General features: G+C 43.1%; 1 protein-coding gene across 6 annotated transcripts in view; it reads left to right on the forward strand.

The window, feature by feature from the left end:
• Positions 1-955: 955 nt before the first annotated feature.
• The window catches only part of HECW1 (HECT, C2 and WW domain containing E3 ubiquitin protein ligase 1), a 249,286-nt gene continuing 228,359 nt past the window's right edge, over positions 956-21,882 (forward strand). For 2 of the 6 annotated variants that reach the window (XM_039714992.1, XM_039714993.1), the window contains exons 1-2: positions 956-1,215; positions 10,424-10,522. Coding sequence is in view for 3 of the 6 variants with exons in the window: in XM_039714989.1 (XP_039570923.1) it covers positions 1,186-1,215 (30 nt within the window). In the remaining 3 variants the exon portion in view is untranslated. The remainder of the gene's footprint in view (positions 1,216-10,423; positions 10,523-21,882) is intronic. The other 4 variants (XM_039714989.1, XM_039714990.1, XM_039714991.1 and 1 more) reach the window with 3 other exon arrangements.

The raw sequence follows: 21,882 nt of genomic DNA on the forward strand, positions 1-21,882 counted from the left end.
TGAGAGGCCACAATGTGTCTGGAAGTATTTTGATGTGAACTGATTAGCAAATTAAAATAAGTAATTTTTGCACTGATACCAAGCACGGCACATGTTAGATCCATAGAAACTTGCAAGAGAGGAGATTGCTGAGGTTTTAGAAGCAAACTTACCTTCATTTATGAAGTGCTGGACACATTTGTGGCTTTTGTCAACATGTTTTTGCTTTGGGGTACAAACTAAGATCCAGAAGAGTCTTGGAAAATTGATTTATTTAGTAGCGTGTGGGTGTGAAACCACTCCAACAGGATGGTTTTTAAAAAGTGCTATTCAAAAAAACCTTTTATCTAGAAAAACGAGGTGAGGGGGTAAGAGGGCAGGATTGTTCTGTCTTTTCCCTCTGCCAGCTGACAAGAAGAGCTGTTCTTTAGCCCTTTCGGCCGGTGGATGCAGACACAGCAAGTTGCTGCTGGACGCTGTTGCTCCCTGCAGTCCCATCAGCTCGTGGTCTGTATTTGGTTTGCAAGACCTGTGGGAGAAATGCGTGTAGAGCATCTGTCCCCGTCCTTAACTGCATTTTGAAACTTGCTCTTTCCACAGCTGTGGTACTGTGACTTACATTGTCCAGGGGTTAAAGGTCGGAAACCCCTGTCCAGGAGGAGAGGCTGGAGATGACGGTGGTGCAAGGAGCGTGCTCCCTGCGGGAGGAGACAGCTGCTAGAGCAGTAGTGCCGCCCTAGCTCTCGTTCAGGTGAGCGGGGAAAAGGCTTTAATGATCACCCCGGAGGCTCTGGCACTGGTGAGAATTTGATGTGAGGGCAGCAGACCCGACTTCAAGGGGCAAAGAGGAGAACACGTTGATTTTTTTTCCGCCTCCATTCCCGACGCGCGGTGAGCTGGGTTGCGTGCGGCTATGTCCCCGTGGGATCAGTCGAGGAGAGCCGGGATGCTGAGCGCTGGAGGACCCGCCGCGGCGTGTGGGTGGCTCCCGGCGGCCGGTACCCAGCGACAGGCGGCGAGGTGGGAGGAGGCTGGCGGGGCGGAGGAAGAGGAGGAGGGAGCGCGGCGGTGCTGCGGGGCGTATCAGCCGGTGCTGGACTATGGTGCGGCTCGGCGGGGGCTGACACGCCGGCAACCCGCCCGCCCTTCCTCCCTGCCGGCTGACAGGCACGTGTGGGATGTGAGACCTGCCCTCGCCGGGGGAGCATGAGCTGTGCCCAGGCCGGCATTGTCCAGGTACGAGGGGCTGCTGCCGCCCGGCCCCGGCCCCGGGTGAGGGTGGTGGGGCGGGGGCGGGTGGCGTCGGCTCCCAGCGGAGAAGTGCGAGGCGGGATGGAGCTGGTAGCGGCCTCGGCTCCGGGAAAGGCCCTCCCCGGGGCGGGCAGCCCCCGCCCGGCCGGCGGGATGCGGTGGCGGGTCGTGGGTGTGCGCTGTCACCGTGCCCGGCTGCGCCGTGCCGCCTTTGTGCCTCGGAGGTCCGTGCGGGATGGGACCCCCGGCCGTGCCCGTGAGCGCTGCCCTGGGCGGGGGTCGCTCTCCGGGGAGCTCATTGGGCCCCGGTGGGTTACGGGCTGAGCCGTCGGCCTGTCGGCTGAATTCCACTAGCGACCAGATAGTGTAGAATTATGATGAGCGACGTGCCGGCGGGGATTGACATCATTTGGGGATGTGGATGCACGCAGGCGGTGATGAAGAGTCCCGTGCCGAATTTTTGGTGATTATGTCCTTTCCTTGTAAAGGCAGAAGCCCCCAGTTTTGGTTCTTGGCTCTCTGACAATGCAGCAAAATTTAAAGCACGAACTGCTTCCCCCCCACCCCCCGGTGCTCTGTTGCTGTAAGCCAATCTTGTGACTTCATTTTTTGGTTATTACCTTGTGTTATTATGTAACTGCATTTTTTTTGTTAGCAATTAAATAAAATAACTTATAAGTATGTTAAGAACATTGCCCTAGCCTGTAGTATTGTCAAATGCTGCATTTCTCATTTTGCAGCCTGCATAGATAATGGGTTTGTACTGACACGGGCAGTACAATTCATTTTGTTCTCTATTGCATCGTTTCCTGTGTGTTTCTCTGTAGTTGCAGAAGAAATTACTCGGCCTGGGTTTAGATTTTTGCATCCTGCTGTTTGGAGCTGCAGTAGTGCTTTTTCTTTTTTTCTTTTTTCTTTTTTTTTTTAATATATATGCTGCACTCAGCAGAAGTGCGTAGTGAGACTGTACAACAATCAGTCAGGCTGTGCTCCTGTCCCTCTGTTTACCAGCACCGCTGTCATGTTCTGTGGGGCACCTAGCCCTGTCTGAACAGGGTAGCAATTAGGGGCAGGGTGCTGCTGTGCCAGTGGTGGCACATAGCAGGTGGTCAGCTGTGCCTTTCTGATTAGTGCTCATGCGAGGATTGCAGTTATTACAGTAATTCATTTTGGCTTGGGGATTCATTTTGAAAATTTGGATTTTCCACTAAGAAGGGATTATCATTTCTCTGTGTAGTACGTGTGTTTTGTGAAGAAGTGGAGTACAGTATGTATCCTGGCTGCTCTCTCTGCTTCCCTTCTGTCTGTCTCTGAAGTGCACACCCAGTTTGGACAGCACAGGTGCAATGTTGATTTTCATGCTGGAACCAGAAGAAGATGTGAAAGGCAGCACACACTTAGTCAACCCACACCACTCATCTTGTCAATGCAGTCACAGTCTAGTACAGGGGAAAAGAGTATATGTTCTTACAGAGGAAATGTGGGGTCTGTTTACTTGTTTGTTTCAGGAGGGTGAGCAGGGAGTTAGGTCAGAACAAAGAGTGGTTGGTCAGATGGCCCGCATTTGTGAGCAGCATGTGAGTTAAGAGTGGAGGGCGTGTTTTGTCACTTGTGTGATGCTATCGCGGATGTGTTTCTGACTTAATGTGACCTGAGCTTTGGACTCCTAAACTTTTAGTGTCGGTCAGCTTACTGTTTTGAAGCCAGAGCAGGCCAGAGCATGAACTGATCCACTCAGTGACTTTATCAGGAACTATCAATCTCTGAATGTGATGCTGATTAATTTGAAAGGAAACTGTGTACATGCGCTCAGAACATCCCAAACATTTATCCCAAATCCATATGCTTAGTATTTAAAGTGTATTCTAGTAAACAATATGGTCCTTACTGTTTTCCAATAAATAACTGGCTAAGGCTTGTTACTGAGGTGCATTTTTCAGTGGCTTTGTGTTTCATGTACATGGCATGCGATCTTGCATCCTTTGCCACTGTGAGATAATCCCTGTGAAGCTTCGTGGAGTTTTGCACGTGCTGTGTCAGATGCTAAGTAGCATTCATTCAAGGCAGTGCTAAATCCTTCTCCTTGTCTCCTTTTGAATAGTCTTCTTACAAACAATGCAGTGACTTGGAAAAATAGTGAGAGTGAAATTTAGCTTATTAACTGCCTTTTGAAATACTGCAGAAGATGTGGGCATGGTATCGTGGGAAGGATTCAAGTTGTGAGAGTGATGGTGTTGCACAGTTGGTGTTGGGCTGGGAGCTGTTCTAATAAAGAGAATAGGTTACCTGTGTATTAAAGCTGTTGGATCTGCATTGTGGGTACGGACGTTAAGGTTGCCCCTGTGGTTTCACCTCTGAAAGATGCTTGTAAAAAATACCCAGGAAAACAGGCTCCTCATTTCCACACCAGTTGCAAAGTTCAAACAGAAGGGCTTTTAGTAATTTTAAAAAAGCAATTCCGAAATATCTTTGTGATGATAGATTTTGCCAGAGAATGTAGCTTGCCCACATTATGACTTTTGATCTTTCTGAATATCTCTATGGTCCTATGTCTTTCCCTATGTTGTTTTCTCCGAAGTTAGGGGTACCCACAAAGTATGGCTTCAGCACGTATAGATCGTAGTCTTTGTAGGCCTCTAGAGACAGGGAGGAGAACTCAAGCTTTAAACAAGTGCTCTGGCTCACTCTCTCTCCTGTTCTGTAGATGGGGTGCTTGCCAGCCTAAGCCAAAATTACGCATTTGTGAACAGTGCCCCGAACTGGCTATCCATATAGGGGAGCAGCTTATATGGGCGGATCATGCCTGCAGCTGCCACAGCTTTCCAGCAGATACAGCTATGAGCCATCATTGCACTGGGAGTCACCATCACCTCAGATGCTCCCTTACCTCCAGTGGCACCTGTGCTGCCGGGAATGTTGCAATGTTGCTGTAGCGTTGGCCGTGTCCCTCAGATTGGCTTGCAGTAGCTGGAGGATGATTCTGCCCATACGGGTTTGTGTATCTGCCTATTAGCAGGAAAAGGAATTGTGACGCCCCCTTTTCTTCAGGATGTCTGTTGTTTGTTTATGCTCAGTGGCTTTCTCGGTTTTGGCAATAAGGAGATGAGTCAGTTTTGCTTCTGTTTAAGGCTTTTTTTACCCATTTCTCCTGTAACATTTCATGTGCTCTTGTGATTCTGCAGTGGCTGAATGGTAAATACTGCAGGCGTTTGGTTTAATTCCTTAGAAGTGTATTTTTATTGGCCTTAGATACCATGACCATTAATTCTAATAACGCTTAAAACAGAGTAGATCTTATGTACTTATGTATTTGTCCTAAAACACAGCAATACTTTGTTTTCTACTGGTAATCTCAGAAGGGCGGGGGTCATGCAACTCAGAAAAAATAAAAGTGCAGCCAGTAGCAAAGGGCAAGATAAGATGCCGCCTACTTTAGTTGATTTTTTCCAGCTGAGATTTGAGGCCAGCAAGATGCTTAGAATTAATTAAGAAGAAATGGCAAGGTTCTTTGATGCAGGGAGCCCAGGGTCATTTTCCTTACAGTTAATGAATGGTGGCTAGGCGCTATATAATGGGCTTGTGAGTCAGTCTTGGCCTTTTTTTGGTGAGCTATGTCTGGCTAGGGTATCCTGTTGTTAGCTCTGAGGTAGGAAGTTTACATTCTTCAGGCAGGGCTCCTTAGGAGATGTTGGCATTGTCCCTTGGCAAGATGATGTACTCAGTCTCAGATGTTTATGGGAAACGGACCAGAAAGACTGGTCCAAACTACAGGTGAAATGGACTGTTGTCCTGAGCAGCAGACTGCTGGGGGCAAGTGGCTGGCTGTGGACTGCTTTTGATTTTGCAATAGGGAGGAGCTGGGTTGAAGCAGGGCAGCAGCTGAACAGGGTTCCCTTGCTGCAGTACCTGTTGCAGCTCCCATTTGTCCACTCCCTCCAGTGGCAGCAGCAGCAGAAACCACTGTCAGCTCTTCATGATTCTCTTCTCTTCCCCAACGTCCCTCTTATAATCTTATCCTCCTTTTCCATGAGTTCAAACAGCCTTAGCTTGATGCCAGGTCCTCATCCTTTTGCCCAGAACCTTTCCTATAATGCAGATAAACTGAGATGGCTTGGGAGCCGGGGTGGAGTGATATGGCAAGCTGTTTCTTTGAGATCCTAAAACAGGAGGAAACCCTGGTGCTTGTGTTTGAAATATGGAAGTTGGTGATCAGCGCCGTGTTCCCCAGGGAATCGCTGTGCTCCATTGTATTGCAAAGTTCTCTGAGGACGCAGCAGTGCAGTCGGCTGCAGAGCAGAAGGTCTGTGGGAGCGAGCGTGTGCACAGCAGTCAGGAAGCCTATTATTGAGACCTACACTGAGGTTTCATTTTATACATTTAGCAAAACAGGCTTGCTCTTTCACACTTTCCAGATATTTTTATATTTCTCTGCAGATGCTTGTAGAACACCAACATTTGTTTGGTTTCAAGCCTGAATTAAAATTCCCAACCAATGTCTGGAGGCAAAATCAAAAAGGCAAGTATTTCTCCCAGAATTAAAATCCATTTAAATTTGAGAGTTGTTAACCCATTAAATAGCAATGGAGTATAGAATATATCTTGGAGCGAATCACTTGTGTTTAAAATGGAACATGCTCTAAAAATAAACGGTTAATTGCTTCAGTGTAGTCAATATGGAATTTAGAGATGACTGACAGAGTGATTTGTCATCCATCTCCATAGCAGGAGTCATCTGGGAAGTCTGTGATGTTAAGGGCATTTGTTTCTATTAGCACCTTTTAAAGTAGTTTTGTTAATGACCTCTTGAACACCAGGACTGAAATGTGTCATGTGGTAAAATTAATTTTTCCATTTCATAGGAAAATGTGCCATGTGCACTTTCAATTGCCAAATCAGGTTCCTCAGGTCCTGAAATATGTGGTTCAGCAGGCCTGTCTGTTTTTTTTTTTTAAAGGAAGCAGGAGCCTGCTGTACTTCTGGTGCCAACCAAATGCTTTCACACATCTCCATGTAAAATTCAGGATGGCATCCTACAAGCTGGAGAAGATCTGATGTTGTGCTACTCACTGTATACAGAGAGGAGGATTGGTTAGGAATAACTCTCTGAAACATGTGTAAGCAGAAGAGGTAGAGCAGGAAATAGTCTGCTTTTCCCAAGGGTAGGAGGAGAGCAAGAGGTGGGGGGGAAATTCTTGACAAGATGGCCAAACAAGTAATTATTTGCTGTGGTGAAATGGCAATGTTGTACAGGGCAGGGATGGGTCGAGGGGCTTCTCTCTGGATCTTAGGAGTTGCCATCACTTCTCTTCCTCCCCAAAACAAACTATCCTGCCAAAGTCTGTCTCTTTCGCAGCATGTACATTACATGTTGTACAGACTTTGCTAAGCTAGGTCAGAAGCCTTGATGTCGGGCATAATCGAGCTTTGAATGTGAACTGTATGCCTGTTATAAGGCACTTCCTAAACTGTTTGAACTGCAGTCCTAGCTGGATACAATAACTCGGGTGTGTGGGACTACTTGTGTGGGCATCTGGGCACTATAACAAGTGCTTGACAAACTACTAGGATGAAGGTGATGATCTGATGTCCCCACCCTGGACACCTGCTGCTTTTCTTTTGAAATCTGGGTGCTTTCAAGACTGGTAGTGTCATTAAAGTAAGAGATAATGTCTTATTCCAAGGTCTTAATGCAGCCTCAGGAAAATTTAACTTTAGCGTTCACATTTTAATGCAGAACATCTGTCAAGTATTAGAGTATTTGTCAGTTGTCTTTAATGCTGTATTTAGAAAGCCATGTGAGAGGCTCTAGAATTCTTAATTTAAAAAAATATATACACTTTTCTTCAACAAGGTATGTTTCATGTGCGACTGCATGGTTGCCTTTAGAAGACAAATACCAGATTTACTCTCTGAAGCCCCATCTTGATTTAAATAGCAAAGTTTAGTTGCCACATGCTTAACCATGAAAAGTGGGGTAAGCAGATGAAATACTTAACCTTGGAGTCAGAACACAGGTTTCCAAGAGAATGCTGTTCGTGACTCATGAAATGCCCAGTAGCCATTAGTGGTCTCCTGTCCTTGGTTAGAGGCACGTGAAAGCTGTGTAGAGATAAGGAATAAGGTCTTTCCACGAACTCTTAAGTTGCCTAATTTGACTGCACCATGCTGTCATGTGGTAGCCAATGGCCATGATTTGGAAACATTACATATGTACCCTGAGTCACAGGCAATCCATGATGCTGAGATAAAATGTTATTGAGTTTGGTTTAAGAATGAGCAATTGTCCTTCTAAAGTTATTTGGAACTTTTCTTGACAAAAGGCAATGCTGCAAGGCCTCTGGTGATTTTATTAATTAATTAATTTATTTATTTGCAGAACTGAGTGTCATAGGGAAGCTAGCTGTGTTCTGTGCCAGCGTGAAGCACTGACATTTCTTTCTCATTACTTGAGCAGCAGGCTAAAGAAGAAACAATCACAGAAATCACTACCCAGACACCCAGACCAGGTATTAAGGACTAATGAGCTGAACTGTATTTTCTCCTCCACTTCTTAGGCTAGAAGATGATTTCAGTAGAGAAACACATGGTCCTGTGGTAGAACCCTTTCCAAGAGTGAACACTTCATAAGGGTCAGGCTGCCTGATGTACCTTCCTTTTTGTTTCTATGTCTTAATGTTCCTTAAGGATTATGCTTTGTGTGTGAAATTACCTAGTTTTTATGTCAACAGAGCTCCCATTAAAGAATAAGATTTCTCACCTGACTAAAGGCAGCAGTTCTTATGTTGGTCAGGAAACTGCATCCCAGTGTAGAACATTACTCGTGAAATTTGACTTTGCCTTATTCTTTCATGCACCTCAGAACTGTCACTCTCAAAGAATCCTCGCTGCAGATATTCAAAGACTCCCTCTCTGCATGTGTTTTCATTCTCTCTGATAGTCTGTTCTCCTCCTTCTACCTTCCCCCTGCTCAAGAATCAAGTGATTGCAAAGTACTGTTCTTTGCAATGCAGTTTGCTGCACAGGTAGCATTGGTCATGCAATTTTATGTTTCAGACAATTAATAGATGTTTAATAACTCAGACTTATTCTCCATACCCAATAACATGATGTAGACTAAAACCTTAGTATGTGTGTTTGAGCAATTATATTAGGGCATTTAATTAAAAACCTGTATCACCTAATTGTATGTCTCTGAGTCCTTAAATATTGCTATCTTTTGCATGGTGCCAAGAGGATACTTGCTTATCATGAAGAGCTTAGGGCAATTTACAAATTAGGTTTTACTGTAGCTGGTTGGGGAATGAAAAAGTTTTGGGATGGGGGAACAAAATCACAAGCAGGAAATGCAGCAAAATTGTAGCAAATGTGTGGTAAGGTGTTCTGGGTGTCTCTGTGTTCAACTTGCCAAAAGAGTTATTGAGGTTTGTCTAGAGGTGGAACCTACGCTGGAGGAAGACAGCATCTTCTGGAAAAGGAATCTCAGCAGCAGCTGCTTGACTTGCTTGTTTTAGCCACATGGTAATTTTTTTGACATGGGAGATGTATTGTCTTATCCATCTTGGAAGATCATCAGAAGCCCAGGGATGTTGCTGCAGAACTTCTAGAAAGGGGCAGGCCGCCTTCATGCCTCATTCCCTTTTCCGACCCCCACTCTCTGCTAAGGTGACTTTTTGAAGTTTGGAATAGAGATAGTGGCTCAGGCCAGGCTTCCTGCAAGGGTTTTTCAACCGTGCACCATCACCATCTTTCAAAAAAACCCTAAAGAATGTCTAAGGCTCTGGGTAGAAATGAGTAACAACTTTCCAAAATATAGCTGAGAAAAAAGTTGCTTGATTACAGCAAAAGGATGAGGTAGGGCTGTGGGGGTGAGGTTGTATGTTTAAACCTCTTTTTGGAGTGGGAATAGAAATGTTTCTGATAGAGCCTCTGCTGCTGTAAAATATTTTGGTTGCCTAGTTCTTATAAGAATGATTCTCTAATGGTTATAAAATGTGGATTTTGTGCATATGTATATGTGTTATTTGTTGGGAAAATACAATTCTGAGGTTTGGTCTCCAAGTTAAATATATGCCTGGTTTGACCTATTTTTTTCCCAACCTAGTTCTGCCAGTGCTGTGTGTGCATGCGTGATGTTTCCTGCTGAGGGAGTCCCGCTGACCTTAGAGACGAGGCACCTTAGGAAAGCTGGTGTGTAAGTGGTGGCAGTGGTAGTAGGCTCCGGGTTTGCATGAGATGGGCTGTCAAGCTGGCTCAGCGAGGGGAAGATGAGAAATAGGGTGTTTGAGGAGGTGTCTGATTTAACACCAAATTATCTGGCAGCTTGGGAAGGGTCATGAATAATATGCTTGGCTGACTTGTGACCTTCTCACAGTAGGTCAGAGATGGACAGGAGATCAGTCTACTTGATGGCCTTCTAATAACTCACTGAAAACCCAGTTCATCTGCTTTAGCTACCTGGACCAAAAAGGATATAAATGCAGCATTGCTAATCCAAATAATCCTTGTGGGACCATGAGAGGGGACATCCACATGCTGAAATGAAAAGTGATAAGAGGGCCTTAAGCAAATGAAGATCTAAGCTCCTAAGTGTACAAAGCATATTGTGAGCTTACTAGCTTATATCCAGGACACTATAGCCATGTTTCATGCAGTGCTGCACCAAAAAGAGAGGCATGACAGATTATCTTGAGTTGGCTGTGTGTGACTGGTTTATGTGCAGGGCTCTGCTGTCCCCAGGACTTTTATTGCCTGTGTAATGAAGGCAAAAGTAGCTGCATCTCTGCCCCCTCAGTGTCATTGTGCCCTGGATTAAATGCAAAACTGGTCAACAGTGCCTGAAGGGAGGCAGGTCCTCAAAAGCAGGAACTCACAACTGGTGTGTTGGGTAAGGCGTGGTGTTCAGGGAGGAGCTGTCCTCCCCAGGAAGGGTGTTACTATTCTCTTGTACGTGATTTAGATCTAGGATCTAGATCTGTGACTTTCCAGGAATGTATCCTAACAGGCAGGGAGCTTCTTGTAAGTGTGTGTGAGTATGGGACGTGCTTTACATGCATCTGGCCAAAGTTGTTATGTTCTGCATGGAACATTTGAAGATTCATTGAGCCAGAGAGCAAGAGGGAGCACAATTCTGCTTTAATAGGTAGAGGTTTGTGTGTGCCTTTGCCAAGAGCTGGTTCTGGTGTTTTTTATGCAGAGTAGCACGTGGTTTGTCAAGAATGGTGTTTCTGTGATGCAGTGGAGCAGAACACGAGGTTCCTGAATCCTCTTATGCTGAGAGCAGGACTGAGTAGCAGTGAGTATAATTTTCAACTTCAATGCCTAAATTTTGCCTAAGCCCCATTCCTTGATCTGTCCCAGAATATCTATGTTCAGTCTTAGTCTTCTGAACTGTTTTTATTCATGCCTCAGTGATGCATCCAGTGGGAATTTGCATGTTCCTTTGGCTTGTTTTATGCAACAGTTTCTTCAGTGGAATCCTGGTAGCTAATGGTGAATATGAAAACTTTCAAATACGAATTCCCATGTAACAGAATACTGGTATAATTCAGTCAGAGCTTTGATAAGCTGCATATCATATGTGATAACTTCAGAGGACATTGGATCTGAGCCTAGAAAGTTGTTGGGCTCACCTCTAAGTTTGAGTGAGAAGATGAAGGTGAGAGATTACTGAGAAATGCTTTCCAAGTATACCACTCAGACAAACCATTGTCTTTCCATAACCAGTTTCCTTGATTCTCTGTTCATGAATTCTGATAGATGGTAGAATGGGAGGGAGACTTTGTAGCTGCAAAGGTCTCAGTTGGACTTCATGCCAATTCTCATTAGAGGAACATAGTTAAAACTGCAGTTCATGATGAGTGAATAAAAAAAGCTCGCTCCCTCTAGGAGCTTTTAAAGGATTTTTTTTGTTTTCTTGTTTCCCCACACACATGTTTTTTGAAGGAAGCAGGAGGTAAAAAACTTTTTCAGCCTAAGTCAGCAGGCAAATACTGCATCTGCTGGAGGTAGCAAGTCTTCTGCATAATGAACCATTTTTATGTAATTGCTGTGAAGAAAAAAAAAATACTGTTTTAGAGCAGAGAAGGCTGGCATTGAGAAGACTCTGTTTCAGAGACTGCTAACCAATTCTGATGTTCCTCCTCTTGCTGTAGTTCAATCCCTGCAGTGCTGTCCTGCTGGGCTTGCCCAGCTTCAGGTGTGGTTCAGGAGCTTGGACCAGCCCTTGGCAGCCCTGCTGAATGCTGAGTCACGGGGAAGAGATGGAGATACAAATAATACTGAGATCTGTGCAGAACTGTTACATTATTTGCTGGAAACTAGAGACCCCCACAAATCGCAAGCAAGTCAGGAGTTGTTGATCAAGATTGGTGATATAGTTACAATGCTCATTTTCTGATAGATAGCTGCTTGAGTAAAGAGCTGAATTTGTGAGCTACCATGTGAGCTACCATGAAGCTACCTACCAAGCCTCTTAAACCATCCCCATTCCCCAAAATCTCCCATGTATTTTTGGGGAATATGTGTCATTTATGTGTAGACATTGCATCATCCTTGTTTTGATGACTCCTTTCTTTGGAGTCTCTCACTCGCAGTGAAGACAGGTGACCTGGCAGAAGCAAATCCAATACACTGTGAACATGCAGTATAATTATCTTCTTGAAGTAGTTCTGGAGCATGCATGTGTGGGAGGAGGGGAGGCATATTAAGTAGTGAAGCTGCATGAAAATTTGCCAGTGGAACAGTTTTCTGTCAAAAAAAATGCTGTTTTAAACAGAATCAAAATGTTCCTCATGAGAATGTGTTTGTACTGCAGCTGGCAACTGTTCAGAGGATCTGGAGCCCTGCAGCCTTGTTTAATGATCAGATCCAGTTGGGAGAGATCAGACATGGAGGTGTGGCAAGGTGGTGGTTGTTGTTATGTTTCAGCCGTAAAGAAAACTTCAGAATGCTTCGATTTCCCACAGTGCAGAGAAAGAGACTTGACCTACTCTGCCATTTCTTTATACAGCCCTTTCTTAAAAATTATCTCCCATCTCCAGTGCACATCATTAAAGAGCTGTACTATTGTATTTACTTCATGGAAGCCTGGGGCCCATGTCTCAGCTTATGCCAACTTCATTTAAGTCACTGATCTTGCACTAGGGATGCATTTGGCCCATGAGGTCTTAAAATAGCTGTGGAAATATTCACCGCATATTTATGTGGGACAGAGACCACACAGATTTCTCAGTTTGCAGTTTTCTAACACTTGTGCACCGGAAAACAAAAACACTTCAGTGAGGGAAGCCTGTCCCCCGAACATACACAGTTGCTTTTTGGCTTGACAAGATCACCTTGAACAGGATCCCTCTCCCTTTGTGAATTCAATTTTCCCAGGTTAGATTTAAATGTTATTCTAGTTATTCTCTTTTCTTCCCTCCTGACACTGCTGGGAGCAATTTTTTTTTTTTCTTCTCATTATCTCAACTTCCTTCCACCTCGCAAACACCTTTTTTATAATTGTTTGAGCCTGTGTTTGGACTTTCAAGCATCTGGTGCAAACTTAAATATAGTGCTACTGTTTGGCCCCTCCTGGTTTCAGTGGTATTGGGACCTTCTTATTTTCATTTGCCAAATGGCCTGTATTTTGACACGGTGGAGCTGTCTTAGGATATAGCAAAGGCAAACTCTCACCAGATTTTTCAAAAGTGGTCCTCATCAAGGAGACAAATTTTGGCTTCCCATTTTGGCTTCACTTCTCTTGTGGCAGTCAGACTAGTCACTAGTGCAATGGGCAGAACAATGATGGCTTCAATTAATGTCTTATATTTTTGTGGTGATTTGTCCTATTCCTTCAAAGACCTTAATTCTTTGCCTTCTGGATTGCTCTGGTATGTTGAACACTATCCTCCAGCTGTTTAGTCTGGCAAAACATGAACATGGAAAATGCATTTCTTTAGTGTGGCAGTGCATTTGTTTGACAGTTGAGCAGGTCCTTGTTCAGAAGAAACTGCTCAACAACAGCAGTTTGTTGTCTCCTAAGAGGAAGAAACAGTTAATGGATTTTTTTAAATATCCTGAGATTATTTCTGATTCTGTTTAGCTAACAAATTCCTTGTGCTTGTTTGCTAGCCCTTGCCTTGCATCTTGTGTGTACAATCACCTTTCAGTCTCCCCCTGGCCTGGCACCTCTTCTGCTGGATGGTGGATTGGAGGGTACCTCTGCTCTGCCTCTGGTTCCCTCGTCAAAGTACTCACATAGCAGGAGGCAGAACTAATCTTGAAGTGCTCTATTAGCTAGATAGAACTTGGAGGTGTCAACCTTTTAGTCTGTTGACAGATGAAGCAAAAGCGAATTAGCAGAAGCTTTATCACTGTGCCTAGTCTTTTCTAGGCTGAATACAGATAGCCAAGTATATATGTAGGAAAAAATATTTTGAAAAGTTATTTCCATTTCCTTAGAGGTGTTCTGCTGTTCATGGACAAAAATGTGAATCTTTCAGAGATCCTTGTCATGCTCTGCAACAAATACTTAGCCATTTTCAGAATTGACCCAAAATTTTCAGGTACTAAATGCTCTTCTAGCAGGGATGTGAACTCCCATAGCAATGTTATGTCAAATCTGCCATCCAGTTGTCTATGTAACCTGCATTCTTCAGGCCTCACAGTTGTTTGGGGCTTTTTTCTTTCTTAGTTAATGTTTTTTTCTTAAAGGGAATTTTCTGTATTTCAGTCTGTGCCCATTGCCTCTGGTCCTATCACTGGTCACCACTGAGAAGAGCCTTGCTTAGTCTGCCTCACTCCATTCCACCAGCCATTTATGCACATTGATTAGATCCCCTTTGAGCCTTTTCTTCTCCAGGCTAAATAATCCCAGTGCATCCTTCTGCTTCTCTAGCCACTCTTTTCTGCATGTTAGTCATTCCCGTGGGTGAGGACGTGCATTTGTGTGCCTGCATGGAGAGCTGTGTCAGAGAAGTGACCCGGGTTAGAAGTAACCAGTTACTTTATGCTGTGTGCTTTTAACCCAGAGTGAGGTCTGCTTGGCTGTTCTGTGAAGGCTTATGGCAATGCAAGCAAACACCAGCAAAGACTGGGAATAATAAGGGGGAGGATGGCAAGGTGTTTCTCCTTGTGGAAGCATCAGTTTTTACTGGCTTAAAGTGTTTGTGACAGTCATCACCTGGGTGAATGGTGTGAAGGTCTAAGGGTAAAAATCTTTGGTCTAGACTTACTAAGACAATGGAGATGGTGTTTTGCAGGGATTTTTGTCTGCTGTGAGAAAAAGCGTTTTTCTGTAGTTTGCTGCTCAGAAACTTTTTGCTGCTCAGAAACTTTAACTGCTTGAATTTCTGTGGATTTAGTACTTTACAACAGAGATCTGCTCCATGAAATCTCTTCTGCATTCCTTTGAACCTATCTGTACCTCCATTGTATTTGAAAATGAATTTCACAGCTCAACTAGCTGTTGCATTAAGAATCACTTCCTTTAGGATATTGTGAACCTGATTGCTACTTCTTCCTTGCCCCGACCCGCCCCACCCCATGTGAACCTTAAATCTTCCTTCAGCTGTCTTTTATCCTTCCCTGAATCTTTGGTACCTGCATCTTTACCTTCATCTTTGGTATCTGCATACCATCCTGCTCCTGATTTGTCACCGTTACACTGTGCACTCCTATTTTTTGGATATTCCTTTTGCATTAAATCCCATACTAATTGTCTTCTAACTCCAACCCCATAATGTACAGCTTTGGATCTTTTGTTATAGCTCCGGGGATCTTGTGTGGTCCTGTTCCACTGCTGTCCCATTTGGATACAATCCAGTTTCTCATATGTGACCCCTTTCTCTCTTTTGTCTCCTCCCACCACAATATTTTGGTCAGGGACTTAGATGTAGTATTTGATTTCTTTTTTTTTAATTAGACCAAATTTACCTCTGTTCTTCCATTACTATGGAATACAATTTTCTGTTTGTCTTTAGACAAAAATCTTTGTCCATGGTTTGGTCATTTTTCTCCTTTTGTATGGTAATCTTAAGATCATCAGCTTTCTGCAAGTTAAAACTCTGCTGTGAGGGCATTTTTCTCCTCTATTTTATTTGAATCCCAGCTCAATTTTTTTTGTCTATTGATCTTATTTTTATCTTTGTGGATATGCTTAATAATGCTTGTTCTTAAATACACATTCTTGTGCCCTCTGCATCTTCTTTTGCTAGATAATTAACATGACTGAAGTACTTTGTTTTTGCAACAAAGTCTGGCAACTCACTTCAAGCTTCTTTCTCTACTCATTGAGACAGTGGTAAGAGACTGCCTGAGTAGTTTGTTACTTTCTTCCTTCAATCCTTCCCTTTGCTGCTACAAAATGTCCATTGCAATAATATCTGTGAAGTGCTACTGTACGTTCATCTTTTGGTATGATGTTGTAGGGGTTTGGGTGTACAGACAGTGGATGATTCACTGCTCAGTGCTATACCTTGTATTTCACAGCATTGTGTCTGATAGTTGTCATTTATGAGAAAGTCGCTTCTGACGTTTCTGACAGTTTTGACTTTGCCTTATTGGTAGGTGAAAAATTAAATCTTCCAAAATCCAGAAGACCTCAGTGAGTTTTGCTTTGGATTTTCATGTGCAATTTGTTTATTGGGATCATTATGGCTCTTAGAAGGTACTGGGGAATCCTGTTCATTTTGGTGGGTGTTCTGGGGATCTTTCTCCCATTGTATTGAATGTATGTCACCTTACTTTACCTGTCTAGAATTGAGCCCTTTTGTGCCAATGGAATAACTGGGTTCTTTGTAGTGGGGAGAAGGGCTTGGGATGAACCATTCTCTATTTTAAGATAAGTTGTAATTTCCTATGTCTCTCTCTCAAGGAAGCCTCAATGCAAATTTAAGCAAAACAGCTAGAGCTGTAAATCTCACCTCACATCTACTATAGGGTTGTTTGTGTCAATACAAGACTGGAATTTCTGGTCAGTATTTCTGTGGTAGCTCATATTAGCATTTCCTTGAAGTGTATGTTGCTCATATAATTTGTGTCTGTCTCCCTGGAGAGTTTAGTTTTATTGTATTGGAGGGGCTGAATGTCATTATGTTCAGTGGAAGGTGTCACAAGCAGTAATGGTTGATTCATAATTGCCTGCACATAACTTTTGGAAAGTGCAAAGAGTGATCACATATCCAGACAATAATTCTGTCTATAAGTGTTGAAAACTCAGCTGTTGGACTCCCTGCCAGTGGAGGAATTTTCAAGGCTTTTGATGTGGAGACTTTCTCCTATGAAATCAGGGTGCTTACAGGGTTCAAGACTTTCATTCAGTGTGTGTAGGTTGGAGTTGTACTGCTGGAAAGCTGAAATTTTTTTCCTTGACCCTGTGACTACAGATACTGCAAACATTAGGAAAAGCCTTGGTTTTTATTAAATTACTGAAAGTACTGCTCTCACAAGAATGTGGTTGGATTTGGGAGTCTTTCTGCCCAGCTGGAAAAATACTGCAAGTTTGAGGTAGCAAGAACCAACAGGGTTTTTTGTATTGATTTGGCGTGGTTTTGACTTGGCTATGCTTTCACTTTTCACCTTATATTTTCCTAAGCCTTGTTATATGGCCTTTTAGATGTTGTTTATTTTACAAATGTGAATGTTACTCACTTGAAAAGAAAAATCCTTTCATCTTCTCTGGGGGTTAATCAAGGGAGAAACTTTCTACCCCATGAAACAGGGTGAGACTGCCTCTATTCTGAAACATTAAATAATCAAAAGGAAATAATGCTCTGTGATGATACCTCAGGGAGGATTTAATTAAGGAAATGAAATTGCATTAAGAGTGACCTATTGTGGACTGCCAAAAAGCCAACAGATGAGGGAGACATTTGTTAGCAATGTGTGCCCATTGGTAAGAGCTTGTGCAATGTACCAAGCCTCTTGTGAGATATGAAACGCAACAAAGTGTCTGAAAGCAGCGATTAACTATCTGATTGATGGAGGTCAGCACTGCAGAGGGCACATGAGTCTGTGGAGTGACTCCTGGTTCTGGGGATCAGGGCTGGTCGAGGCATGTGGTCAAATGTGTCTCTGCTGCTTCATACTAAAGAGTTGCCTATAGTTCAGAGATACCACTTCCAACCTTCACTGGCTAAAAGGGAGCATGGCATCAGCCATGCCAGCCTCCTGTGGAGTTGTACCTGGAGCATTGTGGGTTAGTTGATGAGGCTTCTGCAGGTCTGTGTTGCTTTAAATCAATGTGGTTAATTTTTCATGCATGCTGGCCACAAGCAGTTTGGCACTGGCTGAGCCCTGGAGATGGAAGGGCAGTGAAATCAGTGGGGGAAGGTCAGCTGAGGGGTGGAATCATATGTGGGAAGGCCAATTTTAAGGAAGCAGCAAAAGGTCTGTCTCTTGGGCCGGGTCTAGAAGAGGCATGAAAAGGAAGTGGCTCACTTCTTCCCTTGGTGTGATCAGTTTTGTAGAGCTCAGATCTGTGCATTGGGAAGACTGCATCCATGGTCTGCTGTTGATGAGGATTGTCTCTGGATTCACAGATGAGAATTGAATTGGGAAACTGGCAATACCAAATGAACTGAGGAGGAGGGAATACAGGGAACTTAACACTTGATCCTTTACTCCCCTAGGCAATGCTTTTGAAATACATTTGACTCATGGGGTCTTGAACAAACCAGGGACTGACATTTAACAAGTAAAGGCTGCAAGGATGAGTCTGATGTCTGTAATAACACATGTGATTTTGGAAGTCAGCAGTCATCCCTCTGCCAGGGCTGAGTGGTTTCTCCTTTGCCCTGTGCACTGTTTGAATTCCCAGAGGTCTCTCTCAGCCTGCTCTCTGGCAATTACAGAGGCATTCCCTTGCTCTCACCATTAGCGTAATGGCTTGTGAGAACATCACTTATCTCTTTGCTCTTGAGTGACTACTGCTTCCATAATCTCTTTTGCATTAAACTAATGGATCACTTGTGTATGCAATTTTTCTCCCCCTCCTCATATGGTGAGGAGAGTACCTGTCATTGTTTTTACCCCATTTGTCATTTATTGCAGATGAAAATACAAAAAGAATTTGACAAGAAATTGGAGCAACTGTCATATCTTGTTGTGCCTTACTAAAAGTATGCAAATAATAGAAAGTGCCAGCTGAAAAAAGTACATTGCCACATTCAATTGTTCCATTGCCATATGTAATTCTTCAGTTGTAAGAAAGCAGATTCTCATCACAAGCAGTCATTTTACCTGTCTTTTTTTGATTTGTCGGTTAGAAGTGATGTTTAAAGTCGCTTCTTAATAAAATGGAGTAGTGACCATCCCTTATGGAAGAGAAAGAAAAATTTTGTTTACAGATACAGTACCTCTCCCACTGTCTTTTACTCCAAAGTAACAGCGATTTTAAAGAGCTGCTTCATTTCCCATGCATTTACAATACACCTGTTCTGCTCTCTTAATTGTAAGGAAGTTTTTCATAATGACTAAGCTGACTTGCTATGGTGTAATCAGTCCCACCCACTGTGGGCACAAGACAAAAATATTCCTTCTTCTTCACAGAAGCATCTTAAATACAGAATGGTGTCACTTACACTGACCTTCCCACCCCATCTTCTATCTTTTTCCCACATTTTTACTAGCTAGTCCCAGTTATATGTATATCTTTACGGGTTGTGTTTTGCTGAATTTTGCTCTTTCCTGTGGCTCTTTGGACCTGCTCCAGTTGGCTCATTTGTTTCTTCAAATGCAGCACCCAGGCAAGGATGTAGTACTGCAGCTGAAGCTCTGCTGATGCTCAGTAGAGTGGAAGGACAAGTCCATGTGTTCTGTGGGGCACAGTCACGTTTATGTGCTCCAGCCTGCTTGTTTGCCTTGTGCTCAATAGCTTGACTCTGACTCCTGCTCAGATTGTCATCCCCTCTTACCAATGGATTCTCTGAGTGCTCTTACCTGGTGTGCTGGTTTTGGCTGGGGTGGAGTTAATTTTTTTCATAGTAGCTGATGTGGGGCTGTATTTTGGATTTGTGGTGAAAAGAGGGTTGATAATACAGAGATGTTTCTGTTACTGCTCGGCAGGTCCTGCACAGCCTCAGGGCCTTTTCTGCTTCTTGTGGAACCCTTGCCATGAGGATGCTGGATGTGCATGAGGATTTGGAAAGGGACACAGCCAGGACAGCTGACCCCAATAGAGCACAGGAGTATCCCATACTATACGGCATCATGCTCAGCATGTAAAGCTGGGGAAAGAAAAAAGAAAGGGTGAACTTTTCAGTGTCTTGGCATTTGTCTTCCTAAGTAACTGTTCCACCAGATGGGGCAGGCCCTGCTCTCCTGGAGATGGTTGAACACCAGCATGCCCATGGGAAACAGTGAATTAATTTCTTTGCTCTGCTTGTGAGTGCAGCTTCTGCTTTCTCTGTTAAATTTGTCTTCATTTCAACCCATGAGTGTTCTAGCTTCTACTCTTCTGATTCTCTCCCTGGTCCCACTGAGGGGGGAGTGACTGAGTGGCTGCACAGGGCTTGCACAGTAGGGTTATATCATAACACCTGGCTCCAAGTTCTCCTTATTCTATTCATGTAGTGTGTACAGCTGTGTTTCTTTCCTGGTTTTTCCAATATTTCCACTTTGCCCCAATAATACTGGATTTGAATCCTGTCCCTCACACTTCTGGTCGGTCTTCCGCTTGGTTTACAGATTTAATAAATTGATTCTTTCTTGTGATCCACTTAGAGATATAGCAGGACTAGCACATGGAATTCATCCAGTATGTACCACTCAGTCATGTAGAACCAATGATAACTGCTGAATCCAGCCTGAATTAACTTTATCTAGGTCATATTTTCCAAACTTTCTTTAAAAAATGTTTTAAAAAGAATTTTTTTAAAATGTGAAAGTATATAAAAACTTTAAATATGATCAAGATATAAAGTATTTATACTTTTTCCTGAGTCCAAAAACTGTTACTTTTTTGCAGAAGAAAATTAAATTAGTTTGAGGTATTTTTCTTGGTGAATCTGTTTCTTGTTACTTCCTGTAAACAGTATCTTGATGCTGTTTTTGGATTTGTCCCACTCCAAGAGCTCTTGAAGTATTCTCATCAGAGTAAATGCCTGCAAGAGGGATTGTTGTCCAGACTTATTCTTCTTTGTCTAGACTTTGCAGCCTCTGAGGCAGGCTGCATAAATTCAATGTCAAGGGAATAAAAATATCAGTTGTGGGGGTTTTTTTCTCTCTCCCTGAGGACTGTTGCAAGATCCAGAAAGTTAATAAACTGCAAGATCCAGAAAGTTAATAAAAATCTGGCCAGGTGCACAGTGTGCCAGCTGGTCCTAGGATCTGTGCAGCAGTTGTCCGCTAGAAAGAGTATTTGGTATTGTTATCTGGAATATTTTCTATGTTATTTAGATTGCACCCAAGTAGAAGAAATTCCAGATGAACAGGATCTCCTTTTCCCCTGATACCTTATGCATTTGTAGCTAAATAACAGAATCACTGAAGGTCATCTATGCCAACCTTCTTGTCTAGGCAGGGTCCCCTAGAGCTTGTTACTCTGGATTGTGTCCAGACAGCTGTAAAGTATCTCCAGGGAAGGAGACTCCACAACCTCACTGGGCAATCTGTTCCAGTGCTCACTCACTCACACAGTGAAGTTCTTACTCGTGTTCAGCTGGAATTTCCTGTGCATCAGTTTCTGCCCATTGTTTCTTGCCCTGTTGCTTGGCCAGAAGTGTCAGGCCCCATTGTTCTTGGCATTCTCCCTTCAGATACTTACAGACTTTGATAAGTTCCTCTCGTAGTTGTCTCTTCTCAAGGCTTAAACAAGCTCCACTTCCTCAACCTGTCTTCAAAAGTGAAGGAGCCTTTCTTCAAATGCATGAAACAGAAAGAAAGTTGAATCTGATATACAGCATAAACTTTGATTGATTAATAATATGGTTAAAATGAACTTACTATAGAGTTGTGGTCTGTTTTTTCTCATATTGTATGGGGGGGGAAGGAATTTTTAGGGATGAGAAGTCAAGGTAACTGTTTATAGTGAAAAAGTAGATGTGTGAGAAAGAAACAGGATTTAAGCTGTAGCATCTCAGTGAATCAGGTTGTCTAAGTACAGATGTTTTCCAGGGCTTCAGCCTATCCCAGTCAAGATGGATGTTAGATCCCAGATGTTTTCAGAGAGCAGGAGCAGTGTAAGATATTAATCCATTTTCAAGGTGTATTTTTAAAATATTTTTTGTGGGCTGAATCGATGAGCCTTAAAATTTATTCACATCTAAAATATACTTTATTTACTGAATGTCATTCCATCTAAAAGATGTTATTTACTAAAAGTTATTTTATCACTGTGTAGTTGTAGAAGGCTTCCACCAGTCCTCTTTGTTTTATATGGTGTAACTAACTTCGCTCTGTATTCCATTTATTTCTTGCTGGCACTCTGAAAATAGTGTTGCATGCCTCACAACTTGATTTGTCAGATGTGGGGCAGGTTTTCTGCCTGCAGGCTAACACGAAGTATAGAAGTGTTGACTAAATATCTAGTTTTGTGAAAAGCACGTTGAAATACCTTTTGTATATAAGAAAACATGTGATGCTCTTAAGATTTTAGAGAAGGGTGTCCTGTGTGGAGGTATAGCAGCGAGGGTTTCAGGAATTTTTATATCTGTAATGTTTTTCTCAGAAAAA

Source organism: Passer montanus, unplaced genomic scaffold (assembly GCF_014805655.1).
Source record: "Passer montanus isolate IOZ18808 unplaced genomic scaffold, ASM1480565v1 scaffold32, whole genome shotgun sequence".
Classification (NCBI taxonomy): domain Eukaryota; kingdom Metazoa; phylum Chordata; class Aves; order Passeriformes; family Passeridae; genus Passer; species Passer montanus.